This window comes from Pyrgilauda ruficollis, unplaced genomic scaffold (assembly GCF_017590135.1).
Source record: "Pyrgilauda ruficollis isolate IOZ18807 unplaced genomic scaffold, ASM1759013v1 scaffold14, whole genome shotgun sequence".
Classification (NCBI taxonomy): Eukaryota; Metazoa; Chordata; class Aves; order Passeriformes; family Passeridae; genus Pyrgilauda; species Pyrgilauda ruficollis.
The window spans coordinates 4,046,338-4,062,843 of record NW_024512543.1 but is presented as its reverse complement, the minus strand read 5'-3'; the positions used below and the strand labels follow the sequence as shown (position 1 = coordinate 4,062,843).

The 16,506-nt window shown below is 48.5% G+C and overlaps 1 protein-coding gene and 1 long non-coding RNA gene across 2 annotated transcripts in view; both read left to right on the top strand.

The window, feature by feature from the left end:
• The window catches only part of ZFP36L1 (ZFP36 ring finger protein like 1), a 3,532-nt gene extending 611 nt beyond the window's left edge, over positions 1–2,921 (top strand). Inside the window, exon 2 of the mRNA XM_041460025.1 lies at positions 398–2,921. Within this exon, the coding sequence (XP_041315959.1) occupies positions 398–1,348 (951 nt within the window). The 3' untranslated portion in view covers positions 1,349–2,921. The remainder of the gene's footprint in view (positions 1–397) is intronic.
• Positions 2,922–7,696: 4,775 nt separating this feature from the next.
• Positions 7,697–14,456, top strand: LOC121349593. Its single transcript, XR_005954561.1, has 3 exons — positions 7,697–8,018; positions 8,907–9,004; positions 11,725–14,456. It is a non-coding gene; the product is annotated as an uncharacterized LOC121349593 (long non-coding RNA).
• The last annotated feature ends 2,050 nt before the right edge of the window (positions 14,457–16,506 follow it).

Here is a 16,506-nt window from a genome sequence, read left to right as displayed (position 1 = left end):
GGGGCTCGGCCGCCCCTCGCCGGCCGCGCTGCGGGAGCGGTTGGGCGGGCGCCGCGCCGCGCGCTGCCCTTCCCGCGCGCCGCCGTCCCCGGGGGCGCTCCCAGGGAAGCGCTCCCGTCGCGCGGGGTTTTCGGGCGCCCCCCCGCGCCGGGCGCTCGGCTGGCCCGGGACCGCTCCGCCACGGACGGGGAGGGGCGCGGCGGGGGGCCCGCGCGTGGGGCGGCGGAGGGGGCTGCAGCAGATGTGGCTGCGGGGGGGCCGTCGGGGCAGGGCAGCCGCCGCCGCTCCCCGGGCCGCGGCAGTGGCAGGCGGTGGGGTGCCGCGGAGCTACGTGGGGATGTCGGAGGAGGTGGTGGCAGTAGCAGTGATGTGACCGGCTCTTGCTTTGTCCCCGCAGAGCAACAAGATGTTGAATTACAGCCCCTCGGGTGTCAGCGGGTGCCTGCTGGACAGGAAGGCGGTGGGCACCCCGGCGGGCGGGGGTTTCCCTAGGAGGCACTCTGTCACCCTGCCCAACTCCAAGTTTCACCAGAACCAGCTCCTCAGCAGCCTGAAAGGGGAGCCGGCTCCCATGCTGGGCCCCCGCGAAAGCCGCTTCCGGGACCGCTCCTTCTCCGAGGGTGGCGAGCGCCTACTGCAGCAAAAGCAGCCCGGGGGACAGGTCAACTCCAGCCGCTACAAGACGGAGCTGTGCCGCCCCTTCGAGGAGAACGGCGCCTGCAAGTACGGTGACAAGTGCCAGTTCGCCCACGGCATCCACGAGCTGCGGAGCCTCACCCGTCACCCCAAGTACAAGACCGAGCTGTGCCGCACTTTCCACACCATCGGCTTCTGTCCCTATGGGCCGCGCTGCCACTTCATCCACAACGCGGAGGAGCGCCGCGCCGTGGCGGGGAGCCGGGAGCCCGCCGTCACCGACAGACCCCGCCTGCAGCACAGCTTCAGCTTCGCCGGCTTCCCCAGCACTGCTGCCAGCGGGCTGCTGGACAGCCCCACTTCCATCACACCGCCGCCCATGCTGAGCGCCGACGATCTGCTGGGCTCCCCCACCTTGCCTGACTGCGCCAGCAACCCTTTCACCTTCTCCAGCCAGGAGCTGGTCAGTCTCTTTGCCCCCAGCATGGGGGTGCAGGTGCCCAGCGGGAGCTCCCCCACCACCTTCTTGTTCAGGCCCATGTCCGAGTCCCCCAACATGTTTGACTCGCCACCCAGTCCTCAGGACTCCCTCTCTGACCAGGAGGGCTATCTGAGCAGCTCCAGCAGCAGCCACAGCGGCTCAGATTCCCCAATCCTGGACACCTCAAGACGTCTTCCCATCTTCAGCAGACTCTCCATCTCCGACGACTAATCTGGGGTTTACTCTTGCCCCTCCCCACCTCTATTACGATGTTAAGCTGAACTCCCACCACCTTGTCCCCAGTAGTTCAAGCTGGATGTTAACATGTCCACCTGCCTGCCCGATACCCACTGGCTTAAACCTTAAGTGCCAAAATTACTATGAGAAGCAATAACGTTTACAAAATTAGTGCCTTTTAACACTTTTCACTGTGACTGTATTACCTCTCCAGCTGCAGAGGGCACCAGCAGCTCTGTGCACTTCCAGATGTGCAGGAAATGTCCGAATCCGGCTCCCTCCACTGGCCATGTACTGCATCGCCCTCTCCCAGTCCCTTCCTGACTGGCCAGTTTCTGCTAGGCTGCAGGCATGTGGGCAAGTGTTAACATCCAGTCCTCTTTCTCCCCTCCCCTTAAAAGACTAAATCTTGCCTGGATCCACTCAGGTCTGCGGGAAGAAAAGCTGAGAACGGACAAAGATTGTAACATGAGTGGGACTTCGACTGGGAGGAAGAAAACAAAAGAAAAGCAAAAAAACAGATGGACTATGAGAGACTTGATTTTGGTGCTAAAAGTTCCCCATGTATACATGTGACATCTTAAAACAAATAAAGAAATAGAGGGGTGGGGCTAACAGAAGTCATTCCACACACACAAGTTCGTGTAAACAAAGTTCCAGTAGACATAGCTTTAATGGTTTTGCTCTAGAGTACTTTAGACCTATCTTAGAGCACTCACGCCAAGCTTTTTTTTTTTTTTCTGGGTTTTTAATTTTGTATAACTTTTCAGAAATTGGAGAGCAAATTTTGCTTGTCACTGCACAACAATATAAAAAGCTTATTTAACTTATCAAAACGTATTTATTGCCAAAACCTTTGCTTTTTAATTTTGTTCATATTTATCGGGATGATGAATCCATAGAATATATTCTTTTATGTTTAAATTATGATCTTCCATATTAATCTTAAGATTGTGAAGTGTCTTTTTTCCTTTTTTCCCCACAGTTTAATATATTATACTACAATGACATTTTTTGTAACTTTACACTTTTTTTGGTTATTTTATTTTAAAAAATGAAAAATTAATTTAAAAAAAATGCAAAAACTGTGTTTGGATTATTTATTTTAGAACTCCCTCCCCCTTTTTTTGTGTTGGACTGCAAATGGAGTTGTTGTGCATCTTTGCCTTTTCTCTTTTCCTCCTCTTCTCCTCTCCCGGGTCTTGCCTACCTGGGCTTTAGAATGTACATACCTGAGCTCTGTTGCGAGACAACGTGGAAGGAAGACCTTTATCTTCCTCTTATTGTATAGATTCTTCAAGGAGAAAAGCCTTGGGCTCAAAGTGCCTATCTGAAGACATTCCAAATACAGTTTGTCTTTGCATTTCTGTATTCCAAGTTTGGAGTTTTCCTTGCCAAGGTGAATGGGACTGGCACAAAGAGAATAATGAATGTAATTTTTTTTCCCCCTGTTACTGTTCGCTACACTGCTTTTTCTTCCTCTTTGTGTGAGTTTATTTAAAAGAGAATCTCTTTTGTAATGACTGTTTGCAGTTTAAATCAATAAACCCCAAGTTTTTTCAAGAAACTGACAGTGGAGCTGGTTTTACTTGCAAAAATTGAGGGGCTGGTTTAGACAGCTCCCCAAATGCAGGTGCTTCCCTTCTCTTGACCCTTGAAGTGCCCGCAGTGTGCCCAGGCGTCCCTCCATCATTCCTCACTGATGCAGCGGGTCAGCCATGCAAGTGCTTGGGAGCAGATCAGTGGCAGCAAATACCTGGTGTGACCTCCCCTGGTGGCTCTAACCTTCTCTGTCTCTTATGGAGTGCTTGAGTCACTCAGTCTGTTCCTGACAAGTTCTTTCTGATGAGCATGGCTTAAACCTGGGATTGGCTTTTGTTGCTTGCGTGTTTTGTGTGTTCCTGCATAGCTCCTTCCTCTTCAAGGAGGGCTTATGTGTGTTTTGAGTGAGGCTAAAGTGGGATGTCAAAGTGTTAGAGATACTCCCAAATCTCAGTCCTGGCTTCCTGGTGGTCTGCTTGCACAGAGGGGCTCTTTGGTGCTTTGTGGGGGAGAGGAACATGAACCCCCAGTGAAGGCTCAAGTGTATGCACACATCACCCTGCTATCCCATTTAAACCTTTGTATATTTTGAAGTATCAGCAATCCCAGAAACTTCTCAGGTCATTGGTTTTGTTAGGAACACATCCTTGCCAGCGCTGCTCATGGTGTTCAGTCTCTGTTTTCACTTTTGAGCTCTTCTATGGAGCAAGCTTTTGCTTCCAAACTGAGGCTGAAATGTTGCTGCTGAACCACCAAATCCTTCAGCTGTCTTAACATGCCTCAATGTTCAGATTTCCTAATTCATGTTGGAAAAGTTCTTGCCAAACAAAAGCTGTAGGATATCTCAAGGCTTACACCGGTGAACCAGCCTTCTCTGCTGTTAGCTCTATGCACTTGTGTGGTCTGGCACTAGAGGTGAGCTGGGTGGAGGAAAGACGGAGGAAGAAGAGTGTTGCTGATGGAAGCTGCTTCCCTTGAACACTGCAAAAGCTGTGTGAGGAGTTTCTTTGGCAGATACTGATGTAAATTAGTGCATGGTGTGGTCTGTATGCTGATCCCTGAGAGAAGAGCCTCAGGCACAGCTTCAGCACTGCTGGCCTTCAGCAGTACCTTTGACTGCAGCCTTGCCCCTGGGCATAAAGGCAATGAGCGCCATGTGAGGGATGGGTTCTGCCTGGGAAACATGTGCCCAGTTGAATCAAGTGCCCAGGTGTGCCTCCTCAGCTGCTGGGAATCAAGCTGTCGGCCCCTGAATAGTGAGAGTATCTGATCTGGAGAGGATCCCAAGTCTATTGCAGGGCACAAACATGGAGCTTCAAACTGCTTGCTTCCTTTCTGGACTTTCAGTGCAGCTCTTCAAACAAATAGTCTTTGACCAGTTAATAATTGATGAAGAAAATAGCTGTATCAGTTGCACAATGCTATTGGTATGACAAACAACCAGGAAGCTGTGCTAAAAGTAGGTCTTTGCCCATGATATTTGGGTACTTCCCTTGCCCTCCAAGTGCACTGATTCCGGGAAGCCAGCACTGTTTTTCTTCTGTGAGTTTATTAATTATATATGCTTGGTCACTCTGTGTTTTGCTTTTTGAAACTAACCTTGAGCTGCTTCACGCAGGGGATAGAGAAGAGCAGAACAGGATGCAAGAGCCTTCAGCAGTGAAAAGATTTACCTGATCTGATACCGTTAGGATTCATTGCAGCTTTGGTATGTGGCAGCACACACTCTAGAGAGTGTCTCTCCTTCCCTGTATTTACCACGGATGAGTTGTTCATGCTCTTTCTCAAAGGGTTAGCAAGTTCACCTAGTTGTTGTTTAGGTGAACCGACTGGTAATGGCTGGTAATAGCCTAGGCAAGGCTCAGAAAAGTATAAATAGCCTGTTCTGACGTGGTAGTTTTGAGACACACACTCCTCTGACTTGAGGACTCCTTCACTCTGGCTTATTGATTTAGTGCATGGGACTTTCAGAGTGGCCATAAAGCAGGGCTGGGCCTGTGCATCAGAGCACTTGCTCCTGGTGTGCCTGCTGTGCCAGGGCAGAGAGAAGCACCCACAAGAACAAGATGCCTGTAAGGTACCACGGCAAAGTGTGCCTCTGTACACTGCACAGGTTGTGCTTACAGTTCTTACTGTGGGGCAGGGGACATTGCTCGTGCTTCTTTTTGTGTACATTTTGTTGTAGTCATGTCGCTTGCTGTGGGCTCCTCCTAAGAAGGGACTTGGTCCATGCCGCTGGGCTACCAGCATTGCTGTTTTTTGGCTTTGAATTTAGGTGTGTCTAGTGCTATCCACCCTCAATACATCTTGGAAATTAGAGCTATTGTGTATGGCTGGCTGTGCCAGTTGCCTCTTGGTATGGAATAATGTGATGACTTTGATCTGCAGAGCTCCAGGTGGCTCAGATCCCACCCTGGTACCTGCCTCCCCCCTTCCTAATTCCTGCAACAGCGGTATGTTGACTACTCACTGCTTTGCTGTGGACTAGCTGTGGCTCTTGTGCCAAAACACCTTCAGTTCTGCAATTAGGGCCTGTAGAAGCAGAGGCCATCTAATTTCCTGAATATCATAGGAGAGAGATGAAAAGTCAAATAGGGGTTCTTTGTTATTGCTGATGATTTTGTTTTTAAAGGCAGTTGGGAACTTAAATGTCTGATTTTGGCCAACTTTTGTTTAGTATCACATGTACATGGATATGGTGTGCCAGATTGCAGGAGATGAAAAATATCATTTAAAAGGAGCCCTGAACTTTTCCAAGTTCCTGGTCCTGACAGAGTTTGTCTCATCAGTATAGTCATGAAATTGGGAGACAGAGAGGGAAAAAATTTGGAGAAGAAATACGCTTGGAGGACTGTTACCAGCTGGCTCAAATTTTCAGTCCATATGGCTCCCATGCACTAAGTGCAGTGGTCTGTGGATGGGACTTTGGGCTGCTGCTGCAAATGACCTCGGGAAGAATGGGCTCTGCCAGGCCTTTGCACAGCAGAGGGGACATGGCAGTGGGGCAGGAAAGGGTGGGGTCACCACTGGAGATCAAGAGCCAGAGACTGAGCCCACACAGCGTGGGGACAGCATGGGAGAGAAAGAAGCCGTGCTGTCTAGAGTCTGAAGACTACTCATGTTCAAGTGCATGGAGGCCAATAATCTGGATCTGTCCACTGGGGCTCAAGAGCATCAAATTGAGGGGAAGGTCTGGATAATGTAGCCTGCTGGACACTATCTGATGACCATGCCCAAGGATATGAATGACTACTAAGATGCAGTCATACAGGCAAAAACCACAGCATGCCCTTTACACGTGCTAATTGCTGCAATTTGTGTGGTCTGTGCTGGGGAAAGCTAGCATGTGCTTGAGTCTGGAGAAGGAGGCTTTGGGAGAAGGTGCTGTGGTCAGTGTGTGAACAAAGAGGCTCCTGACTTCAGTGCTGGGGGTGTTGTGGGGGCTGGAGGCTGAAGACATGCCCAGGGGCAGCAGTGACACAAAAACACTGCCTGGGAGGGAGAGAGAGACTTGTGCCTCAGGGAGGCTCCTCACGCCCTGCATTACAACAGGCAGACATGAAGGTGTGAGGTCTGGTGCCTCGCAGTGGGGCTGATGAGGCAGTTCTGCTGCAGAGAGCTGGTGTGCTGAGTGACCACATGCTCCAGCAGCAAGCAAAAGTGTGCTCAGTGAAGTGAAAATGGGCAAAAAATGTAAGTGAAGGACCGTGCCTTTCTTACCCGGGCCCCACAGAAGAGGGGTCAGGAGGAGCTCATAGCAGAAGCAGTTTGAGGGGTACGAACCAGCCACAAACAGGAAGAAAGCAGCAAATCCAGTGTTAGGAAGGAGTTAGGTGGGAGGAAAGGGTGAAGGAGTTGTAGAGGGTCTCTTGGGCTGGGAACACTGGGACAGATAGTGAGACTGGCTTGGTAGGGACACTTCGAGAGTCTGCTGGGAACCCACAGAACAGCTCTTCCCCTCGAGGCTGAGTCCAGTCCAAAATGCTAGAAGATGATTCTGTCTGGTGATGTAAAATGTCCTTTGTTTAGAGACTCTTTGGCCCATTCAGCAACGCCTTTTCCTCACAAAGCCGATGCTTATTCCCTAGAATACTTACAGAAAAAAAAAAAAAAAAGTTCCTCTTAAAACACCCTAAACCAATACCTGCTGTGACTAAGCCCTGTGGGCAGCTCCGCAGCTGATTTATATCCTCCTGCTGCTCGCCGAAGGGGCTGGAGTGGAAGCGCGGGCGCTGCGGAGCGGCTGCGGGGCGGCTGCTGCCAGCCCTGACGCCGCTTCGGGTTTCCTCGCCGGCAGAACAGAGCTCCTTTTGGCCAGTGCAGCTTTATGGGCTCGCCTGGGTTTATTATACTGCAAATGTTTTGAATTCCACATGTTAATTTCCAGAGAGGCTTTGTTTCACTTTTGCTGCTTCCCCCTGCCCCGCCCGCCCCGGTTTTCATTTCTTTTTTTTTTTATTACCACTGCCCTAACCTCTTCTTTTTGACTGGGTTTTGGTAATAGCTGCCGTTTTCTGAGCAAACAGAGGACTGCAATTCTCCCTGCCTGGGCTCCAGCTGCAAATTAATCTCTTTTCATAGTTTCGTTTTATGTCCGCCCACTATCCCCACCACACTAACTCAGTCAACACATGGAAGTGAAATTTTTCCATCCAGGATCCTGCGGGTTGTAAGGCTGTTGTGGAGCACGTGACTGCCAGCTCCAGAGTTTTCTTGCACCTCTGGGTGGAAGGAAGTTTTCTCATCCCCCACATATGCGAGCGGTTGCCGGTGGGATGTGAAAGGTTTTAACAACTGGAGTTGGTGGAAACGTTTCGGGGTTCCGCAGCATTCCTGTGTGCGTTTAAAGTCCCAGCGCAGCAGCCGGGTGCAGGCACAGCCGCAGGTGTGGCACGTTTGCAGCGCCTCGGTGCTACCAGACCCTGCTCAGCAAAACGAGCCGGACAGGGGCTCTCCGTGAGCCCTGCTCTCCCCGCAGGGCTTGTCTCCCTGCCAGCGAGGACAGAAAGCGCAAGCAATGACGGTGTCCACAAAGACGGATGGAGTCTGCTTGGCCTATGCAGATGTATTTTGTAATTTCTACATGATGCCTTTCACATGTGGGCCTGGGAGGACTTTACAGGTATTTTGGGCGCTTGGCAAATATATCTGTACCTATTCCACAGGTTTTAAAACCCTGTTAGAGATACAACTGCCAGGTAAAGGGGATTGTTTGGTGGTGGCGCAGTATCGCAGAAAGAACTGCAAAAATAATTCAGGACTCCTGATACTTTTTCTCCTGTCATAGTCTCCAGGCAACAGCAAATATTTCTCCTGAATACTCTGGATGAGCAGATGCCAACGTTGATTCACAGGAAAAGGATGTAGCCACGCAAGCCATAGAAATGTTGTTTGGGATGGTAGCCACGGCCCCTAAGGAGACATTAAGCAATATGGAACAAACGCCAATGAAGCTCTTAAAGCTCTTGCTGTGTTTGCTGTAAAGAGATTTCTTGAGAAGTCTTAGGTGGGAACCTTTGTGATTTACCTTGATTACAGCTATGTGGATGGAATATACTGTGTTTCACAGCTCTGGAGATGCTGCTAGGGCTTTTGAGCACTAGCAAAGTTCTGGTTTGCTGAGAAGTTACAGTCACAAGATATGGGGAGAGCTTTTGTTAAAATAGCTTTTGTTAAAGGCCCACAGCAGAGCATAAAAGGTGCACTTCTGCTTGGAAAAAGAATGGCAGTGAAAATAAACAGAGTGCAAAGAGGCACCCTGTTTATTATCCCTGAGTCTCAGATATTCTGTGCCGTGTTTACAAATAACCCCATTTGCCCCTATTACTACACTTACAAACTTATAATGAGATTGAAAAGCTGAGAACAAACCTAATTCACCCCCTCCTCAGGGTGTCCAGCCAAAAGAGCTAGAAGAGCTGCAGAAAATAATTTTCCTCTTAGGTTTAGGTAATGTGGGCTTTGGATTCATTGACTGAACTTGCTGACCAATATATTTTCTTTCTTCCAGCAATTTTTCTGACCAGAAAAACACTTCCAGTGTGGATGAAAACAGAACCAGAGATGTTTTGAAAACATGCAAAAGTTTGTTTCAAAAGTGAGCAGTTGGTAAGAAATTGAGGGCAGACAGCCTGGGGGAGGCCAGTGGTCCATGGCATGGCCTGTGGGGTTATCAGTGTGGAACCCGGATTGGCAGGGACTTCTAGTGAATCATTCAGACCTTCTCTTTTAACTGTGACAGGGCTCAACTCCCTATTCTCAAACCACCTCTCAGGCAGAGGGAGTTGACTATTGATAGCCTTGAGTGTCTCCAGCACTGAGGTGCACAGCATTCCCTTGTCAGGGAGTTCCAAGGCTCAGGCAATTTCAACCTCTCTATATGTAACCTGTACTGAACCTGAATATCTCCTGCAGAGGTTTGTGGCCACTAACTTTTTCTCCTGTTGCCTTTGATTAACAAGACTGGAGCCCAACTTCCAGACAAAGTCCTGCAAAATGGCACGTGTGGTTTTACCTTTCAGCTTTCCTGTCAGCTGTTCTCTTCTCCAGCCTGTTCCCAGGGAATGTGATTTTCAAGACATTTTCATGCTTCTCTTCACATGCCTGCTAGAAATATAGGCTGTCCTAGACCCACCCTGGCCTTTCATTTTAAGCCTGGCTCGGCACTTGGTGATGCTGTCCTGCCTTTGGTTCTTGAGGTGCTAAATTTAACCTTCCCAGCCTAATGTGGGATGATTTCAGGAGAAAAGCACCATGTCAAATTATACTGGTTCTGCTAGCAATACAATGGGAATCAGAGTTCCACCTCCTGTCACAGCACTGTGCTGCCAACCAGGCCCTGCCCCATTACTGTGGGGCGTCCTGGCTGCCCTCGCTCAGCCTGGCAGTGGTGGGTGCCTGATTATGCGGAGTTTATCCCCAGTGGGTTGCATGTATGAATAAGTGTGCATACCTAATATCTAGTAACTAGCTCTGATATTAGCACTGTGCTTCACAGCACCCAGGGTCCCTGGGCTGTCACCCCACTGTCAGGCTGGAGCAGCCTGGGGCCCCCACCAGTGCACTCAAAGGAAGACATACTCCTGCCCTTTGGTTTTCCTCATGAAGGAGAGACATTATTCCCTATCCCCAGGGAACATCAGCTTTGAAACACGGAGCTGATTTGTTTCCATTTACCATTATCTTGGTTTAAGTAAATTACAGCGCTTAACAGCGGTCATAAAATTATCTGGCTTCAAAAAAATTCAGCTGTAGAATTTGGTCCTGTGGCCTCCCTGATCAGCTCATTTCCAAGGGGCAAACATGCACTGGAAAAAGAAACAATCTCTCCTTGTTCATCACATGGTCACCTCCCCATTGTATCAGCAGCTGCCTGCCTAGTGCTGGTCACTGTAGAAAAGTGCAGCAAGCCTTTCACCATGCACTGCTTCACCCTTCTGAATAACTCTGCCAAGGTATTTAAATCAACCAAATCATCCACCATCCCTCACCAGTGGCCACCACATCACCAACATTTTAAAATCAAGTTCTGCCCTGGAGAGGAGGCCCCTTGGCAAAGCAGTGATGATCCTCACTGAGGGATTTTGGATCACCTCTGGCTATGCTGCAAGTGAAATATTTTCTCTTAACATCTGCCTCATCTGGAAGCTGAGTGGCAGGCTGGCTGGTTCTAGGAATCTGGAAGCTGACTGGCAGGCTGGCTGGTTTTAGGAATCACTCTTGACCTGTGTTAGGATTTCAGCAACGAGAATCTGGTTTCCAATTGTGGTATCATAAGGAAAGAGGATAGACCAGATGCTTAGCGTATCCAAATAAAAACCCCAAACCAATAAAATCTTATTTTAGCTGCTGAAACAGAAATGATGAATCTAAATATCCATAAGGAGTAGATGAGCTGGACAACCAGCAATATCAGACAGGCATTGTTCTAGCAATGGTACCTGCGCTTTATTTCTGTCGGCGAGTTTAGGTAGTGATGTGTCTCTTTCTTCATTTAAAAACTGGCAGATAGCAAGGTCCAAGATGACAATTTATATAATTAGAATTTCAAAATAATATATTATGCCCCATTTTCTGGTACATAGAGATTAACTGTGAAAAGGCCAGAGCTGGCAGAAATGTGGATTTCTTCAATTTTTGCACATCTTTCTTTGCGCTCCTGCTGGTAGGACTGGGAATGCCATGTCTCTTTCCCACAGGTGGGAATGCAAATTGATCAGGGGTCCAGCCTGCTCCTCTGCTTCACCTAAGTAAAACACAAAAAGTGGACAAGAAACATGAATGCAAAAAAAGTAAAATCCAGTCCAGCTCCAGGTAAAGGCAATGTACCAAATCCTTTTCAGTGCTCTCTGACACACACAATTGGTCCTTGACTGCTATCATTTGGTCTGCGAGTAAAACAAATCATAATGTTCAATATGAAGTAAACCAGGAAGAGAGGAAGAAAGTGCAATTCAGCAGTAAGCATCTGAGCAGTGTGGAAACAAGTGCTGGTGGGGACTAGAGCCTGCAAATCCAGCCAAGGGCCCCTAACTCACAGGCTGTGCTAGATCTCATGTGATTCCCATGTGCAGTGGGGAATGGGAGACAGGGAAAAACCTGCTCTAGGAACTGACTGTATTTTGTCCAGCACTCAACAGCTGTTTTGGGTCCCACTTTGCAAAAGATTAAATAAAAATTTTTAAAAAGAAGAAAAGAAAAAAAAAAAAAAAGGAAAAATAAAAGAGTGAGTGAAATTGAGATTGGGAAAAGAAACAAAGTGTCCCAAATAAACATGTTTTTGATGGAGGAACTGGGTTTTTGCACCCTAGCACTGTTTGTACTTTCAGATTGTCAGCAATCTGTCGCGTGCTGAGCGGAGGACAGTGTGGTGGAAATACCTATGAAGCAGTGAGAGCCTTATCAAGGTACTGTACCAGGAAATACACCGCTTTCTTTCCTACTTCATGCACGATACTATGATTAAAACCAACAGCACGCCTCATCATAACACGTGCCTTATCAGCCCCACCATCTGATGACAGCAGCAGCCCTCGGGAGAGCAGACTGACATCATCCAAAACCTCAGCAGCTCAAGACTGAAGTATGTAGCTAGGCTGCAAGCTGTGCTTGACTGTGCCGATCTGTTTGTACTAAACTTGCAGGTACTTTGCTGGAGGAAAAGGAGTATAAAAATCAAGCCCAAACAATGTTTCTGAATGTTCCTGATAGGCCGTCGTGCTATTTAGCAAATGAATACAGCAGGCAAAGGAGGTTTTTGCCCTCAGCAAGTATAACAAGTCTGCTCCACAGCTTTCTGTAGCTTTGTGGGGGGGGAAGGTCAAACCAAGACATTGTCACTGCCTTGAGGACGGTGCCACTGGTGATTTGGTACAGAGCCCCACTTCCAGCTGGGGCTGGAATTCCCCCACATTCAGTTGTGTGTGGCTGTGAGGTTTAGGTTCGTCCTGTATTGGTGGAGCTCCGAATCTCTAGATACTAATCTTCATCATGGCTGGTTCATTGCCAGTCTTCTTGTTTGGTTACTGGTGGTTCACCGAGGCAAATCATATTGGCTCTGACCTTCTGGTCTCCTTTCTATTATTTAAAATGAGAATTTCTACAGTCACAAAAATAAGAAACAGAAAATTGAGTAGGCTTTTCTTGTGTAACATTCAGCAAACTTCTCTGGTTTTAATTTGTTCTCCCTGTCCTGGGTTCTTCAAAACACCTTCTCTCATTTACGTCAGCCTAGATTTACCACACCCCAGTTATTTCAGACCTGGATAGCAGCATGGAAAAAGATTACCAGTCATCTGGAGCTGCTTCCTTATGCCTTGGACAAAAGAAGATCGTATGGGACCATATTCATTCAAGAACTGCCTTTGTGTTTGTACAGAGCCTAGCATGAGTGAGCCTACTCCTTCTTCCCGTTCGCTGTGCTACAAAATTGTTCTTAAGAACACCCTCTGCTTTTAACCTTTGGGTTTTGGTTGGTTTGTTTTTAGCTGCAATGCAAGCTTTCAGAGGGAAATCAGGCCAGATTTAAATGCTGAATGCATGCATAGCAACACAAGTAGGGCGATCCAGGCACGGATGCTGAGTGTCCATTGAGAGCCCCGGGCCATGCAGGCTGGGGGGGCTGTACTGCCTGCTGGGACCCCCTGGGCCCTGCGGCCTTTTGAGGTGTCCCCGCTCCTGTCACAGGGATTTGGGGGGCTGCTTTGCCGGAGAGACCTTGTGTCGCAGGGCACGCTCGCTCTGCCATAAACTCCCTGCGGGCTCCTTGCCCTCCCATCGCCGCTGCCCGCCCGGATCGCCCCAGCGAGGATGGGCACCCAGCCACGCCATGGGCATCAGCTCCTCACAGCGCCTGCAAAGCGCTGGAAACACCCAGCCAAAGGAAAATACACGATTGTTATGTTATTGTCTCCGTGAAGGCTTGGCTCAAGGGACGGGCTGCAAAGACGTCTGGTGGAATTAAGACTTGCCTTTTAAGATAGAGCATTAGATAAATCCAGCTGTGTTGTGGGACTGCTGGAAGCCTCCCCGAACAAGTGTGGGGAACTTGTAGTGGTTTTTGAGGCATAGTGCTATTGTCTATTTTGTTGAACGTATTTCTTTGTCTTGGTGAACTTTAAGGAGCACTGAGAACACAATGTGCCATAGGGGAAAGAGTTACAAAAAGACATGATTAGAAAATGGAACAATTTAAAAATTTCTTCTCCTACAGTGCTTTCTAAAATATTCCTATTCTGAAGCCCACTTGCTTTTTTTCTGCCTGATACACCCAGGGCTCTTACCCGGCTCTGCGACATTACTCAGTTAGTGCTTTAGTTGATTTACTCTCATCATTGCTAAAAATACTGTAAAAACCCACTTCTAAATAAATGACACAGTGAAAGGTTGTTGAAGTCGGGGTTTGGTAGGAAACACAGGTGGGAATTTTCAGGTTTACAGACAGCTCCTGGTCCCACTCCTGAGGAGGAAGCGCTTTTGAAAGGCTCCTGTGAAATATGCTGATGGTCTGAGCATCCACATCATCAACTCCCCATGACAATTGCCACTGATTGACCACTTGCTGGCTGTCTCCGCTGCAGCCCAGGAATGGATGAGTCATGGAAACAGAATTCCCCTTCACCCTGGCAGCCTCCCAGGCCCTCTGGGGGACTGCATTGACAACAGAGATGGAAAGCCAGCACTGCTTTTTTTGACACTGTGAATCATTGATCAAACAAAACTCTTCTGCTTCCATGGACTTGATATCAAGGCAACGTTTTTCATTAGTGCTACCTGAACAATTACATACTAAGAGAACAATCTCAGATAGTGCTGGGCACATTATTTTGTCTTGAAAATTGATTCTGTGCTACTTTAGGCCAGAAACAAATGTATACCATGTTTGCTAGAAGCTTTATCAGAAGATGCTGAAAACGATTGCCATGCGTAAGTGCAGCAGTATTTAAATACTGGTTTTCATTTTCGAATGATTTTCTGACATGGGGTTTGGTTGCATTTTAATAATCTCTAAATGGAACAACCCTGTTGGGAAAAAAAATACAATAAAAGAGGAGGAAATTAACAGATTAAGCCCCGGGTGCTTCCCTGAATAGAGAATTACTATTTAGGTGGGAAGCAGGTTCTGTTCGATGAGGAAATTCAATTATTTTTATTTGAGTTCTGCCTGGAACATTACTCAATATTCACACAACTCTGCTACTGCAGCTCAGATATAAATACCAATGAACCCATACAGCGAAGTATTCAGAATTTCCCTCGAGGTATTCTCAAGTGGAAAAAAAAAAAAAACCACATTAAAATGTGTAAAGGAATTTTTGTCTTGAAACCAGATGTATGCTGGGAGAAAGAAGTGCAAGTCCTGCCTTAATGCAAGCCCTTTGCCTTGAAGGGAGCTTTTCAGGTGTTGTCAGCTCTGCCCACACAGCACACAGGGCCTGAGCACAGCCATCCAGGCAGGGATGGTGTGGCATCCATGCAGGGGGGTCAGGCCAGCACCTGCCTCCTTTATTCCTTCCCTACCCCCCTCCCTGTCTTTCCCTGTCCTTCCCTGCCCATGCCATCCATGCACACCAGGAAAAGTCCTGTTCTCCCCTCCAAGGTGCTCGCCAGGATGTTTCCTGCAAATTTCCATGTCTTAGGGAGTAGCCGTGCAGCGGGTGACTGTGTGTAATCCCTTTGGTGCTGGAGTTTGTCCTGGCCTTTGTGGTGTGTCAGGATCCAGTGGTGCTGGGATCCAAAGCACCACTGAGGTGCTGTCTGTGACTCAACACCAATTGGACATTTTCAGCTCACATGCCTGTGATGCATTGACGCACTTGGATTAAACAGCAGGGCATGGAAATGAGAGATTTAATGGGAACTGTACCTTGTGTCTGGCATCAAAGCCATAAACAGAGCTTACTAGAGACACCCCAGTGCAGACAACCCCACCTCATCACTCCTGCTTCTCAAATGGGGGGATGGGAGTGTCATGGCCCCTGCCAGTTTTCCCTTGTGGGAAATGCATCCTTACTTGCACACTGGAGATAACTTTAGTGCAGGCGCTGGGAGAAGTGTCAGTGCAGTGATGCCGTGCTTATATCCATCAACTGCAATGGGAGGGTCTGGTGACCCCTCAGCCATTGCCTCACTTCCTCCTGAACTGGGGTTTTGGGAGCTGTGCCACTCCATGCACTGGGGCACAAAGAGGTCGGGAATGGGATGTTCTGGGTGTTGGTAACCACGCTGCCTCTCACCACTTGTGATTCTGTGCTGCTGCAGAGGCTACAGCTGCTGGGACAGGGAGGTGGCATGGCACAGCTGTGGGGACTCCCTGGCTTTCATCAGGGTGAGCAGTCTGATCTGCCTCAGCAGCCCTACACGTTCTCCCTTGCTTTTCCTTTCCAAAAAGGAAAGTGGAGCTTCTGCCACAGACACAGACAAGGATATTCTGGATTAGACCAACAGGCCATCTAATCTGTGAATCCTCATTCAGCCAAGCTGGGTGTTTCTCAAAGAGACCTTAAGCCTCCCTGGAGCTGTGCTATGTTATCCCATGGAGAGTTCAGGGAAAACAGTGACTTAACCTGGAGGAGTTAAAGGAAGAGCAATGCAGAAGTAATGGTGCACTGGGAACCCTTCTGGTGGAAAGGGCCACAGTTTTGCAATGCTGCCCTTTGATGGGGCGTTGCCCACATTTCCCAGCCTGGCAGATTTAGATTGCTGCACTGGTTCTTCCTGAGGTCGCACCTTAAACCCTCTCAGAGATGGCAGCCTCTGCAGAAGCCCAGTGCATTTGTTCAAGGGGTCATCTCCTTGGGGGCACAGGATGCCCATGTCCCTTCAGGAAATAGTCCTTTGGCTCATCAGTTTCTGGGTGCAGTTTTGGGTGTTGGTTGGTTCCCATAAAAAACTGAATGGCCCACAATTGGCTGTAATGAGCATCTGACTCTCCCTGCTGCACTGTCACAGCAACTGGCAGCAGGAGTGTGTGCTGGAGCACCCTTGCTGGAAAAGGGAATGTCTATGTAGGGGCACCGGGACACAATGGGATGCTGGAAACCCCTGCCAGGACTGACCTGAATTTGCTGGTTTTCCAGTGCTACTTCTAAAGCCAAATTTTGGAGACATTC